General features: G+C 41.3%; 1 protein-coding gene across 1 annotated transcript in view; it reads right to left on the bottom strand.

Annotated features, from left to right (window-relative positions):
* Positions 1 to 15,744, bottom strand: part of LOC124605733 (trimethylguanosine synthase) — a 67,786-nt gene that overhangs the window by 14,222 nt on the left and 37,820 nt on the right. The window contains exons 5-7 of the mRNA XM_047137612.1: positions 12,862 to 13,093; positions 10,693 to 11,149; positions 6,047 to 6,178 (exon numbers count right to left, since the gene is read on the bottom strand). Of these exons, the coding sequence (XP_046993568.1) occupies positions 6,047 to 6,178; positions 10,693 to 11,149; positions 12,862 to 13,093 (821 nt within the window). The remainder of the gene's footprint in view (positions 1 to 6,046; positions 6,179 to 10,692; positions 11,150 to 12,861; positions 13,094 to 15,744) is intronic.

The raw sequence follows: 15,744 nt of genomic DNA, 5'->3' as shown, positions 1-15,744 counted from the left end.
ACCAGAGGCTTGTGGTTGGTGTATAATGTGAGGCAGAAGTCATAGATGATATCGTGGAATTTTTTAAACCCAAAGATGGCCAAGGCCTCCTCCTCAATTTGGCTGTAGTTACGCTGAGCCAGAGATAGCGTTTTGGAGACGAAGGCTACCAGGGGCTTGACTCTGTTAATGATGAGAGACAAGACGGTCCCCACACTGTAGTCTGACACATCAGCAACCAGGGTGAGAGGCTTGATGAGGTTATAAGGGACAAGGCAAGCCGGCATCAGGAGAAAAGACTTAAGATGGCAGAACGCCCTATTACAAGCCAGTGACCAGTCCCAGTTAACATTATTACGGAGGAGGCAGTGAAGGGGTTCCGCCAGAGCTGCGACATGTGGCATAAAATGACAGTAGTAATTGAGGTGACTTATTACTGACTTGAGCTGGGAGATGTCCATCGGGGACAGCAGCCACTGAATAGCCTCAACATACTGGGGTGTCGGTCGAATGCCATTAGTGCTCAAAACATGGCTGAAGGAGGTCACCTGAGGGGAAAAAAAAAAGACATTTCTCCTCATTGCAAAGCAAGCCGGCATCCTGAAGAACATGGAAGAGGTGCCAGAGGTTCCGGGCTAAGTCTGGGGTGGAGATGCCAGCGACTAAGATGTCATCAAAGTAGTTAGACATCCCCTGTCATCAAAGTAGTTAGACATCCCCGGAATGTCTCTTGTCAATGTTTCCAAATAGCACTAGCAACCCCGAACAGGAGGCTGTTGTAACAGAACAGCACAAAAGTGGTATTGATAACCAAGATCATTTTTGATGATTTATCCAAAGGCAACTGGAGGTAGGTGTCCCACAGGTCAATTTTGGCAAACACCTTGGCACCAGCCAACCTGGGCAGTATGTCACCAACCTTGGGTATGAGTCAGAAGTCAATAACAGACTAAGCACTGACAGTAGCCTTAAAACGCCCACAAATATGAAGAGATCCATTCGACTTCTCAAGGACTATGATGGGTGTAGCCCAACGACTATGGGGGACTGGGGTCTGGATGCCCTCAGCCTCTAGACGACGAAGCTCCTGCTGTAGTTCGCCACAGAGGGCGAACGAGGTACTAAACGAGCATTGTGGAACTTCAAGACTGCTGAGGGGAGGAGTTCAATATGTGCTTTGAACCTGGAGACCCCTGGAGATGTGGCAGAGAACACATCTTGGAAGCTGCTGCAAGTGATTGTCTGCCGACAATGACCGGACGTCCAGGTCCGAGTCATGTATCTCGAGGCCCAGTAAGGGGGAAAGATCCATTCCCAATCAGTTGGTGGCCTTGGGGGCAGTGAGGACCAAAACCCGGGCTGTGACACTGTGAGTGAGGTACTGGACCCAGCCAAGAACCACCCCTGTAGTCGGATGACGTCATTGCTGTACCCCTTCAGAGAAGTATGGAACTGACTAAGTAGCAGTGAAACCAACTGTCGGTGGGAATCCCCATCGATATTGTTGGCAGAGGACCCCATATCCACTTGAAAAGGGACAGGAGTGACATCCACCGGCACAGCCAGAGTGATCGCTGGCGTCATGTGCAGAAAAACCAACTGCATGAAGGAAATTGGTGGCAGCGAGTCCATCTCATCCACCACGGAGTCAGAGGTGTCCAAAGCAGGGCAGTCCATGGGTATCAACGATAACGACCAACAGACCTCGGCTTTGTAACCCTGCTTTCCACAGGTGCAACAGGTCATCCTCTGGAAGAAGCAATCTTGCCTCTGATGTGTGTCAAAGCATTGACTACAGGAGGGCAACCATTTTCGCTGCTGCTGCCACTGCGGCCGCCTTTGGCGCAGGTGGGACCAGCGCCCAGGTCCTGGAGGGCGGGCGCAGCCTCAGGAAGGGGCCCCGGTGCTGCTGCGGCAGCTGCGGTGATGCGAACCAGCATCGCGGGAATGCGGGCAGCAAAGACCTGCACTGGGGACTGCAGTGTGGAAGCAGAGCAAAAGGACTGCTCATGAGTGTGGTTAATGGATAAACAGGTGTCTAAAGAGAGATCTTTCGGCTTCAGAAGATCAGTCCGTATGGTATCATGCGGGGCGTGGACAAGAATCGCATCATGAATGAGACCCGATGCATAAGACTGCTTGCAATGGGAGTTGCCACAGAAAAAACTACAGTCACGGGAGAGATCTTGCAGCATAGCAACACATTCCCTGTATGACTACGCGGGAAGCTTCTGACAACAGAAGAACTTGTGACATGCCGCCGCCACGTGGCCCTGAGAGTCAAAATAATTGTATAGGCTAGCAACACCTCGTACGAGAGAGCACGAGGTTTTGTACCAGGATGAAACTGTTGCAGAAGGTGATAAACATCCGGGCTCACACAGGCGAGGAAAAACACGCGACGCTGAACGTCACCAGTGACATCATGAGCAATTAAGTGTTGTTCCAGACAAGCCACGTAGTTGCCCCAAGGCGCAACAGATTTGTCAAACTTAGGAAACGCAGCGGAAACAGCCCGAAGCCCCAAAAGCAGGGATGTTGGGTGGGACCCCTGCGTAGGAACCTCAATAGGAGGGGTAGACATCGCCTGTAACCCCTGAATAATGAGCTTGTTCGTTTGTTGCTTACATTCTAACAGCGCTATGACTCGCCCTGTAGGTTCATCCAGACCTGGAATACTGTCTGTCATAGCGGTGAACAACTGAGCAAATGTGGGAAACTTAAACCAACTCGTAACCACTGAAGTATCTGGACTAGCAGAATAGATATGCGGAAAACACAAGTCCGAAAACAGTTTATTGGACTCATCAAAATGAAATAAAAATACAATCTCAAAAACAACAGCAGACACGATCCCAACTGCGGATTGTCACAATATACAATAACAAATAATAATAGAAAAGACACGACTTCACAGGGAGAGATCACAATTAAACAATTGCACAATGTCGAGATGTTCATTGATTATACCAAGCCCATCTGCAAGAGATCGGCCAGCTACAAGAGGTGTCTGGCCGTGTCTGCAGCTCTGTAGACTTTTCAAGTTGGTGTATCGAACTGCCCTTTGCCGACAGTACGCTGCCTTATAAAGACCGTATGGCGCATGTATGTGCTGGAACTATTTGTGATCAAGTGCCTGGCATATAAAAGTAGTTCCTGGTCTAGCTGCGACCTCTGACAAACCTGTTCTGCAGGCTCCGCAAACACGTAGCAGCCCTTGAGGCCATTGGCGGAGACTGGTGTTCTGTTGTGTTGTGGCTGTTGGTAAATATTTGTGTTGGCAACACAGATGACATAGGTTTTCCTGGTGAATACACGTCCCGTGATGCAAGCATCCCATGTTGGTTGGGCGTGAAGTAGGATGTCGATGCCATAGGCACTATAATGTCTGAAGTGGGCAGCCACGGCACTGGGTCTGGTCCATTTTGTATTTCATCACACATGATAAGCAACACGCACACACACACACACACACACACACACACACACACACACACACACACACACAAAACAATGCTAATGAAATACACTTTTCACAGCTAATGAAATAGACACATTTCCTACACAGCACTAACCAAACACTACTGGATCCTTCCTCATAAATATGATTGAGCACCGCATATGCAGTTATTATCACAAAGATCAGGTTACAGGAGATAAGCTTCGTACATTGCACAAAACCAAATTTTCCCAATTTTTTAAGGCTTCAATTCATTGTTACAACCTCGCCACCATAGTTACAAGTTCTTGCACATTAAAATGTCTTAGGTTCAAATCCTGTCAAATGCAATGATTTTTTTATTTATAAAGCTAATCAAAAGACTGATTACTATTTTTACTCAATTAACTGGTTTAAATGTAATTTTTTTTATTTCTAATACTTTTCTGCATCTTTTCCTTAAGTACATTAACTTTTTTATTTTTTCTTATTTGTCTTCCTATCATTTTTTTGATTGGAATCTTCCAGTGTTGCCTATAATCTGCCACCAAATGCCAACCAGGCCTGCTAATCAATTGGTAACCCTGCAGCACAGGTAACCAATGTGAATATAGTTTCTGGCAACCAATGACAGAAAGAAATTACAGCTTGCTTTCAGTGCTCAAACTTTTTTTGTGTCGAGTCAGCTCTTAGAGGTTAGCTTTAAACGCCATGAGCAAAAAGATCACAATTTTAGTTCTGCCGTAGAATGTTGACCATCGTTTTTCAAGATAAATTGCCCACCACGAGACTATGATTAGGTTTGGATAAGATTTTAAATTTGGGGCTATGAAACACGTCATATGCTGCCAATCTGTCATTGCTCACACTTTAAATCAGCTATCAGAAGAGATTCTCACATTTATGGCATACCTTGCGGTGGTCGCTTCCAACACTGCTCCACATAACACATTAACAGCATTTGTGAGATGTCCCCGTTGGGTTCGTGCGTCGCCTACAACGGAGTGCTCGCCAGCAGCCGATGTGGCAACAATAGCAGCAACTGAATATGTTAACTGTAAAGTAATTTTAATTGGACTACAATGTTTGACATTCCGTCAACAACATGTTCATTAGAGATGGAGCACAGGCACAGAACAGAAAAGAATGGGAAGGTAATCGGCTGTCTTCTTTCTAAGGAACCAAGCCAGCAATTGCCATATGCAATTTCTGAAAATCACAGAAAACCTACATCTGGATGGCGGGACAGTGATTTGAACTGTTGTGCTTCCAACTGCGAGTCCAGTCAGCTAACCACAGTGCCACCTCACTCGATACTTTCTTGAAGAAAGTTTATTTAAAGAACAATAGTGATTTCTGCAGAGCACAGTGAGCCAATGCACCTGTCATTAATTTAAGAGCATGAAAATAATTATATTACTGCCAATAATGAAGAACCTATTTGTTACAAAATTCCAGGAGTGTATCAGATTGTATGCAATCTTTAGCACGGATAATGTTACGACCCATTTGAAATGGTTGAAATAGCTGAAGTGTAAACCTAAAGTGAAGACTGTTGTAATAATTGGCATTCATATTTGTAATTTGTAAAGATGGATGTAAATAAGTGATCCACCTGAACAGTGCAGCATGAACTATTACAGCGGGTTGGGTTGTTTTGGGGAAGGAGACCAGACAGCGAGGTCATCAGTCTCATCGGATTAGGGAAGGACAGGGAAGGAAGTCGGCTGTGCCCTTTGAAAGGAACCATCCCGGCATTTGCCTGGAGCGATTTAGGGAAATCACGGAAAACCTAAATCAGGTTGGCCGGACGCGCGATTGAACCGTCGTCCTCCCGAATGCGAGTCCAGTGTCTAACCATTGTGCCACCTCGCTCGGTGAACTATTACAGTGGTTCCTGGGTAAAGAATGACACCTGTCCCATGAGGCAGCAGTACAAAAATATCTTTTGTGTAAAGACTGTGGCTGTATGTCTGACAGCACTGGAATGTCATTTGTGTCTTCACAAAAAGTACAAAGATATAAATTTGTTTCAGCAGTGCCTGTTGTTGAAATACTTTTCATAAATTGTTAAACAGCCATACCACGAAATATTTGGAGCAGAAGAAGATACAAAGTAATTGATTAGAAACGTTACAAGTTTTTGTGTCCCTTTGAACATTAATGAATGATGGATTGTGCTCATTACTACCCTAGAAGTTACTACCATGATCATGATGTATCTACCATAGATTGTATGAATATTGTGTATTCAGATAGCAGTCAGCTTGCAATATGTAGCTGTTGCTTTCAGGCAAAGTAGGAATGTTATTACTTCTGCGTATTTACAAATAAATTAAACGAAATTATTACATCTAGAATTAATATTTGACACAAAAAATATCATAGCTTAAATACTGCAATATATCTCTAGATGCAAGGAAGAGAAAAATCTCAAACAGGGTTGTTGTTAGGCAAAGAGAAACTATCCAAAAAGCCTTATTTATTCATGTATTATTATTCTCTGTTACCACCAAAATATTATTGTATTTTTCAATATTAAACAAAAAAGCACAACAAAAAATATATATGGACAGTGATCACAACTCCAGGAGAATACAGAAATACTTAATTGTGCAATGAACCTACCTCTCTCACAGAAGAATGCAAATTGTATAGCATTCCCACCACAGCCACAAAAAGCATCTACAATCAGGTCACACTGACATCTCTCAGCAATATGTTCTGCAACTCTTTCTGGTGTCACTGAGAACCAACTATCTAAAAGTAATAAAAATATTTGTTATTTAGTTGCAGGTTTCATACCCCATATTCATGGCAAACATTATGGTGTGAGACAGGTCAATTGAATGAAAGATTGCAATGACAAAAAGAGAGATTGCAATGACAATTGAATAAAGTATTTTTATGGCTACATGCAATTCATTTACCAGTTTGTAATTGCCTACTAATTACTATTCAAGGATTCCTCTACTGTACAGAAGACGTTGTTACAGAGAAATGACTTTAACCTACACTTGAAGACACATCTGCTGTCTTTCAGACATTTTATTTTAGTTGGATGTTTGTCAAAGATTTCTATAGGAGTGAATATCACCCCTTTATGTGCCTCGTGTTCACTAAAGGGAAGTTCAAAGCATTTTTCTTTTTAGTATTGGTAAAGTTATTAACATGTTTTGTACAAATGGACTAGTCTTAAAATTTGAAAAGAACAACTCTTTTTGCACTGTCAGTAATACCTCACACCTATTAATGTAGTGAATCAAGAAAAAGTAATTAACAAGTTAGAAAGTTAAAATTTTTCGGGTATACATACCAATGAAAGCTGAAACCAGATAAATCTAGTCATAGATCAGCTAAACATTTAGATTCAATTAATTTTGTTATAAGAATAACTATTAACTTTGGGCAGCACAGAAATCAGTAAATAAATATAATTGCGATTTTCAATGAGGTAGCTTTACTTCACAAAAGAAAGTAATTAGAATTACACATAGGGTCTATATCTTGCAGGCAACTGAGAATATTGATGACAGCCTCACAATCAGGGCAAGTCCGAGCCTCATTTTCACACAATCAGCTTACAGTTTGCCCCCTCCTCCCTCACACATATTCACTTTTGTCAGTTTTCGCCACTATTTGTGCCAAGCACAAATGTTGCACTTGTGTATCCCTGGTGCTCCTCTCAGCTTGGCGTCTCAGGTGTCCACTACTAACAGTGACACATCCTTATACACACTAGAGGCACCCCACTCAGCTTGGAGCCCCAAGTGTCGGCACTCTTAAACTGGCCCTGCTCACCCTACAGTTACCACTGACAGAATTTGCAAATAACTATCACCTGCAGTTTGCAAGCAATGGTTCAATTAGTTGCACATAACATGTCCACCATGTAAATCTAATGGACTTTATTTTTTTTTTTTTTAATGAATTTTGTGTTGCTAACTGGGAATATTCCTTCAGCTTGAGAGCCAATTCTATCTATTTGTCTTATAGCTACTGTCAGGAAAGTTAACACCATTTGTATTTGTTTTGTTTCTTCATTATAAAGCACTGCTTTAGATCACATGTTCAGTTTTTGAGAATTCTTTTAAATGAAAAATTATTTTCCTCTAGTTTTTTTATAAGATTAACTGTCCAGTTTGCAGTGCAGATTTAATTAATAATTATATCAAGGTCTTCCAGTTATATGAAGACTTTTATTCATTTATTTCACCTTGCAAGATGATGGTGATGTTAACAACAATATATATAGAAATTAACATATGATATTTAGGAAATGTCAGTCTTTTCCAACAAAATGTTAAGCAGTTTCCTCATAGCATGCCTGTTTGATGTGAATCCTGGCATTTAACAGAAATGAATGGAAACAGTACAGAATGAATAAAATGTGGAGAAATTCACTGGTTCAAGGAAACGTTAGAAATTATAGAAATAAGGTTAGCAGAAGAGATGCAAGAAAACAGAAACATGTAAGTATGGGAAAGGCATGGATAGTGTTAGCAATGTAGCAGAAATTTTTGATTCTCTGAATGTCACACACATTTATTACTGCTGATCTTTCTAGAAAACTTGATTCCATATTACATGAATAAATATATTATGGAGAATTTGAACTGTATTTCATAACATATAACTACTTTAGCTTTTCTTCCTTCAAACTCTGATTTTTTGATTAAAATAATGTTCTAATCGATTTACTTTTGTTTTGTAACTTAACCTACGCAACTGCTATGAGTCATACAGAATATGCATGATACGATTTATTCATTTGGGAAGATAGCTAGAATTTTGATGTCTCTAAAAACTAAGTGGTTCTTCAGAAATGCAGAAAAAGTGGTTTTTCAAGGTATGACGATTTTACAATTTTGAACATAATGATGCTATTAAAAAAGTAATAATCAACCACAAAATAAATGAAATGTAATATCTGAAACCAAACAATTCAAAATTAATATATGCTACTGTTACTGCTCCTGCAGTCCCTTCAGTCTGAGCACTGGTTTGATGCAACTCGCCACACTAGGCTGTCCTTTGTGAGTTTTTTCCTTGGCACAACCACTGCACCCAACATCAACTTTAACTGCTTACTGGAGTCAAGCCTTTGTCTCTCATAATAGTTTTTATCCACAACAATTCCACCCATCACCAAATTAACTATTCCATAATGTCTTAAGTTGTGTCCTATCAACCTATCCACTAGTCAAGCTTTTGGCAACAGCCTTCATTGGCAAAAGAGGAACACACACCATTCATGCACACAAGCGAGAATACCTCAAGTGTACTGACTACAAGCTCTGGCAGCTCGGGCCACAAAGGAACTATCACCTGGAATGGAAGTAGCAATCTGGAGGGACAGGGAAGGGGAAGGGTAAGTAGGGTATTGAGGGAGGGGGGGGGGGGGGGGGGGGAGGAAAGCTGTCTGATGGACTGTGCAGGGACTAGAATGCCAACAGGCACAGCATCAGGTTGTGGGGCAGGGTGGTCGGGAAAAAAGGATTGAAAAAGAGGAGCGGGGAAAGATGGGTGGTTGCATTGGCAGATGGCAGCAAACAAAGAGGGTAGGAGACGACACTTGAGAGGAGATATGAAAGACGGGAAGGATACTGCTGGACAGACTGTGTGAGGATAGTATGTTACCATAGATTAAGGCCACGATGATAACAAGAGCAGAAAATGTGTTGTAAGACTAACTCCCATCTGCACAGATCAGAAAAGCTGAGGGTAGAAGGGAGCATCAAGATGGTTCAGGAAACTTGTATCCAGTTCACCAAACTGAGTGGGAATTGGAGCAAAATCAGTGCCCAAGGAGGTCGAGACTGAGAAAGAAAATAAAAATCCAATAGTTGCTCATCTGCAGTGTGCTGGTCCAGTCTCCAGAACAATTGGTAGAACCTTATGAAAACATGGCATCCAATATATTCTTCTTCTTCCATAAATGAAGATAAAAAGTCTTCTTTGCGATGTTAAGGGTGATCTAGGTCTCAAAGTTGGGTACGTAGTGCATTTCATGCCAGAGTGATATGTATTTATGTGGGAGCAGACTATGAGAACAGTTGAAGAGAGGTGCAAGGAACATCAGCAGCACACCCGTATAAAAACCAAGCATACCTTCTGTCACTAAGCTCAGTCTCAAGTATAATAACGAAATTAAAGCTGACAAGATCAGTATCATGGTGCAAACACGAAGTTTCTGGAACAGCATAGTAAAGCAATGATGTCAGAAAACCTTATGAACTGGAATGAAGATTTCGCTTTAAGCAAGGCTTGTGATCTGGCACTCAGGTTATCAAGATCCCACTGGCCACGTCATTCACCAGAGGTCGTAAATGCTGAGAGAATTTGCACTTCACAGAGTAGTAATGTTGATTCCAAGAAACAAAGCAGCAGCAAAGACATGGTGGCCTCCACGAGTCAAAGTCAGCTATAAATAGCTGTGCAACACTAACAATCCTTCATGGTCTCCGAGTCAAAGAAACAAGTGCACATAATAATACAGCTGAGAGTAGGTGAAGAAAATAACTATTGGCTGTCAAAATATTGAGCAAAAAAATGGAATCTACAATTCGACTGAACACCCAAAACCATACCATTAAATTTCTTTATTTTAAGAAATTGTTTCTCACTGTCATCAGTTTGCATTTTATATCCTATTTACTTCAGTTATCACCTTCATTTTACACTAAAACTTGTTAACTGCTTTCAGTGTCCCACTTCATAATCCAATTTCCTCAGCATCAACTGATTTAAACTGATGTCATTCCATCGAATTTACTTTAAATTTTTTGAGGTTCATCTTATAACAACTTCTCAGGACACTATCGACACTGTTCAACTGTTATTGCAAATGTGACAGAATAATTGATAATCTTAAATATTTTTTTCTCCTCTCTGAAGATTCATTCCCAAATGTTACCCCAGTTTCTCTTACTGCTTGCTCAATGTAATATTAAACGTGAGATATAGGTTGCAACCTGCTTCACTACTTGCTCTATTAATGCCTTCCTTACACCTATTTAAACTCAAAACTACGAACAATTTAAGATGAAACGTTTGTCCGTATTAAGAGCTATTCACAAAAATTATGCACAAAATTTTTTACAATGCTGTCTGCTTTACATTGCTGCAGTTGCATTACATTTTCATTCAATGTAGTTTTTACACCAAGCAATCAGTCACAACAAAAGGTCATAATACAGAAACAAATTTATAATAAAACACCTGTAATATAATGAAAACCTGAACTGACACTGAAATGTACAATAATAATTTACCATTATCCATTCTAATTCCTTCATCAAATTTCGAGAAAAGTTGGTATCGTCGAACCCAGTACTTCATTAACTTGGGATTGGATATAATTTCTTCTGGGATTTTAGAACTCAGCCTTTTTCCTTTCTTTCGTTTCTTTTTCTGCTGTGGTTTCTTGACTATTTCCTGGTCATCTGCAAGAGCAACGAACTCTCCATCACCACTGTTTGCAACCTCAAGCACTGAAGACTTTTCAGCATCAGGTAAACTTTCTGCCAGTTCTACAGTGCTTGCTGGATCTGTGTCACAGCCACAAAGTGAAAGTCGCTTCCTTTCTTTCCTCACAACACTTTTCTGTTGTTGTCGTTGGGCGGGTGAAATATCTTCATCTGAGCTTGAGTGCGTATCAGTAATAATAGCTGCTGTGGTTCCATAAGGTTGTGCACTGGAGGTTGTAATACTGTTCAAAAACTGTTTTGTCTAGAAAACAAGAAACACTGAATAAGTGTTAAGTACTGCACAGGCCTTAAAGTAACAATTCCATGTAGTTTACAGAGGGTAAGTATGAATGTTCTTGAGAGAGAAAAGGGTCCTTTCTTACCTGATTATGGCAGTAACTGATCACCACTCCTGTTCACTATATGTCTACTTCAGTTCTATTTTATAGTTAAGCCCCTTGGATTTACTCATCTCCTATCTTACCCGCAACCGTTGTGAAACATTGAAAGAAGGGAGGCTACATACAATGTCCATGCATGCAACTGGATAGTATGGCTGCAAGGTTGTGCCTGTGATAAAGTTTCCAAACCAACAGGGGACACTGATCAAAATTCAGCATCACCCCTTGCAATATATGGGACAAATGTCATAACATGCAAATGTGAATTTCACTTCAACCTCAGGTTGAGGGTCTGACCTACCTGCTTCTCCTTCCTAAGCCTTTCCCTTATAATGGATCAAATGCGACACGAGACGATGTGCGAGTATTAATTTGTCATAAGTTAAAACATAGTAACATGAAATAGTATTAATACAGGTCACAGATCTGAGACTATTTATTTAAGTGTAATTTGGGCATCTATCATGCAACAATAGTAAATGAGAATTTTTTCGCAAATATGAGTTAGTTGCGAGCAGTGATAACTATATATAAACTCCTACAAGTGCAAACTTACTCGGGAATGATAGGTTACCTCTGAATCATGGTATGTAACAAGAGGATTTAGATTTTACATTAGTTCTGGATGGGGCTACGGCATTATATAGGTGTAAAAGTGTTCTGTTAGCTAGCAAATGGTTTTCTCTGCATAAATCCAAGATATTTAACATGGTAAAATACTTTTCTTCGATAAAACCTACTGAGATAATAATTGCTACAGCCGCTACGGATGGACAACATTCAGACAGGTGGAATCAGAGAGGAATGGTTGTGGATTCAAGCCTGCTTTCAGTCCAGCTTTACATATGGAAGAATCGTTTTGATTAAAGTTGTTACATCAAACACAAATTCTCTCCTTATGCAGACCAGTGATTATTACTCCATGTAGAGCGCTACATTGCATGGTTGTTTACAATCTGTCTAAAGTGCTCTGCTCAATCCTTTTCCAAGTTACAGTACCGAAAGAAATAGTGGCTGCAGCAGTGTGGAACAAACAGAATTCTATGACAACTGTATTGTTAATTATTTCACTTCTAGAAGACAATGAGAAGCCTGTCCAATAAACACAAATTGTTATCAAAGAAGATCTATTTCTTTACTTCCTTTTTTCTTTTTTTTTTCTTCAATTCACTACAGCAACTTAACAGATCTATACAACAGACTTTAATGAACTGCAGTTTAATAATCTTAGCAGCATTTAATGAACTTCAGTGAGTTAGACTTGACAAGAGTAATCACTCAGAAAGAAAACAGTTACAAAATGTAAGCTTCTGTTTTCTTTACTTTTCAGTATTCCAATCAGTAGAACTGAAATTTTATTTTCTGGGGGATAAAAACAGACCACCTATGCTGTCTCCTAGTATTTCTACATTTTCTCAACTGAATTCTCTAATAACACACATAGACAGTTCGTAACATGTTAATGTGTGCACAAAATACCACAAACAATAAATAAATCCTCCCGATGCAAGCAATGAAGAAAATTTTTTGTCTGATACACTCTTATCATAAAAAGAAAAGCAAAACAACATACCCTCGATAGAGCAGATTCACATTCATTGCCATCGTCGTCATAATAGATGTGTCGTGATGCCATGGAACGATTCAAGTTCATTTTCAACTGCCTATTCTGTACTCTTATATTACGCTTTCGGTACAGCACAGAACTCTTCGGAATGTGTCGGTGAGGCTGAAATGCGTAGCCCATTAAGGAAAATGCAGCTTTAACTCTCTGCAAGCTTGCTTCATCTGAATCACTCTCATGGCTGAAAAATGAAGAAAAATTGTTGAAGAGGTATCTTCGGTCAAAGTTGTATGGTATCAAACATCATTAGCATGGGAGGGGAGTGGAGCAGAGGGGAGTGGAGCGGAGTGGAGGGGAGGGGAGGGGAGGGGATGACAATCATAAAATATGAGTGCATTATTTGTGTTTATATCATTTTGTTTTCTTTCGTTTTATTTTCAGACGCAAAAACAACTAGGGTCATATGCACCTACATCAGAACTGTAGAACACAAAGACAAAGAGAAGAGTTAAAAATGACTACACTTTAATCCCAAACGATGGAAGAGAAGACAGCTAAAAACAGGAAAGCGGAGAAAGGTCTATAAAGTACGTCACAGAGAAACGGAGGCTCAGAACTAAAAATTAAATGGCCTTCATCATATTCTCAAGACAGATAAAAAGGAAAATGCGGTCAACAGCCTGTGCGTCATTTACTAAAATGGCTGTAACTCAAGACAGCAAACACAAATAAGAATGTAAGTGGTTAAAAAAAAAAAAAAAAAAAAAAAAAAAGGAGTATTCTGTCAGGACACGGTGGACTGTCGAAGGTTGAGTGTAATGAGTAGAAAGTAGTGGGGAAGCACCACTTAACAAATGACGAGGGCTAAAAGACAGTGCTCGATACAGAACCTAGCTGAAATGATCTCACGGTGAGAGGGCCGAGAGGAGGTCCAAGTTGCTGGGAGAGGCTTAATAACCTGAAGTTTGTTCCCATCAAGGATGGACCAGGCATGATGCCAAAGTGACACCACCTGCTGACAGGCGGCAACACAGATATCATTTGAGGGAATGTAAAAACTAGTGCGCTCAGGTACAAGGACTGCAGCAATGTCAGTGGCCTCGTTTCCTGTCAGATCGAAGTGACCAGGAACCCACAAACATCACAATGGCTCCATCAAGAGTGAGCAAGTGACAGCTTTCCTGGACATGTTGCACTAAGAGATGGATGGAGTACAGCAAACAGAGGCTTTGAAAGGCACAGAGAAACGGAGCAGATGACAATTGAAAAACCTGTGTCACTGGTTTTAATGCATGGTCTGATACAGGGCAAAGAGCTCTACTCTAAACACTGAGCAGTGTTCCGGAAGCAATACTGAAAAATGTTGGTGCCAATGATGAAGGCACAGCCAACACCTCAGTCAGTCTGAGGGGCATCAGTGTACACAAAAGTACTACTGCGAAGATATGTGTGGAGATTATGAAACTGAAGGCCATAGAGTGAGGTTGGAGTCGTGTCCTTAGGAAGTGAATGAAGGCCAAGGTGCACATAGGCCATCACACAAAGCCAAGATGATGAAGGGTTTACACTCACTGGGAAAGTTGCAGGTAGCGCGAAGTTAAGCTGCTGGGACAAGAGCCGAAAGCGAACACCAGGACGTAACAAAGAAGCGGTACATGCTCTATACTGGTGATGGAGCCATCGAAGGAGTAGACATAGGATGGGTGGCCAAGCATGGCAGACAAACAGCAGGCATATCTTCTGAGGAGAAAGTCATGGTGGTAGGACAGTGGTAGTTTGCCAGCTCCTGCATAAAGACTCACTACCAGGCTAGTGTAAAAGGCAACAGTGACCAAACAGGTGCCACACTGGTGGGTAGTATTGAGACGGACAGACATGGAGGTGCATAAACGAAACACCCATTGTCTGTTTTTGAACAGACACGGGACTGGTATACACGGACGTGGGTGGTTTGATCTCTTCCCCAGGAAGCACCACCGAGGACATGTAGGACACTGAGGGACTGCATATAGTGGGCTGCCAGGAAAGACTTGTGGGAGGACCAAAGTTTCCTGCTGAGCATACGAGTCCCAAGAATTTCGTACATTTCTTGGAACAGAATAGCAACGTGCTCAAGACGTAAAGACGGTGAAAGCAACCTATTGCACACCTGAAAATCATACCAACAGTTTTGTCAGTGAAAAAACAAAAGTCACTGGCAAAGCTCCATGATTAAAAATGATCACGAACCTTGACAACTCGGTGTTTTAAAAATACCTGAACGAAATAGAGCATGCAGCCACGGAAGACCCACTTGTAGCGACTATGGAGGATACCAGTCCTCTCGCAGATGTCGTAGGGTTTCTCCAAATTGAAAAACATGACCAGAGTATGGAATTTCTACAGAAGACCATTCATGACATGGGTGGACAAAGTGACGAGATGGTCAACTGCAAAACAGCTCGAAATCCACACTATGCAGTGGTTAGTAAATTGCGTGACTTGAGCCGCCATACAAGCCAGGTGTGAATTATACGTTTCATCACCTTGCAAACACAGCTGGTGAGAGAATGGGGCAGTACCTAGAAGGAAGGTATTTGTCCTTACTGGTCTTAGATATGGGTATGACAGTGGTTTCATGCCAAAGTCTGGGAAATGTGTCCTCTGGTCAGATGCGGTTGTATATACGAAGGAGAAAGTGCTTGCCTGCAAGAGAAAGGTGCTGCAACACTGTCCGGCCCTCGGGCTGTGGATTCGCATGAAGTGAGAGCATGATGTAGCTCCCTCATAGTGAAGGCGGTACTGTAGCATTCATGATTCTGAGAAGAGAGGGGTGTCACCTGAGACTCCTCCACTTGTTTCTGATGGAGGAAGGCAGGGCAATACTGGGAGGAGCTCGAAACCTCCACAAAA

Source organism: Schistocerca americana, chromosome 3 (assembly GCF_021461395.2).
Source record: "Schistocerca americana isolate TAMUIC-IGC-003095 chromosome 3, iqSchAmer2.1, whole genome shotgun sequence".
NCBI classification, from domain to species: Eukaryota; Metazoa; Arthropoda; class Insecta; order Orthoptera; family Acrididae; genus Schistocerca; species Schistocerca americana.
This window is presented reverse-complemented; position numbering and strand designations above follow the sequence as displayed.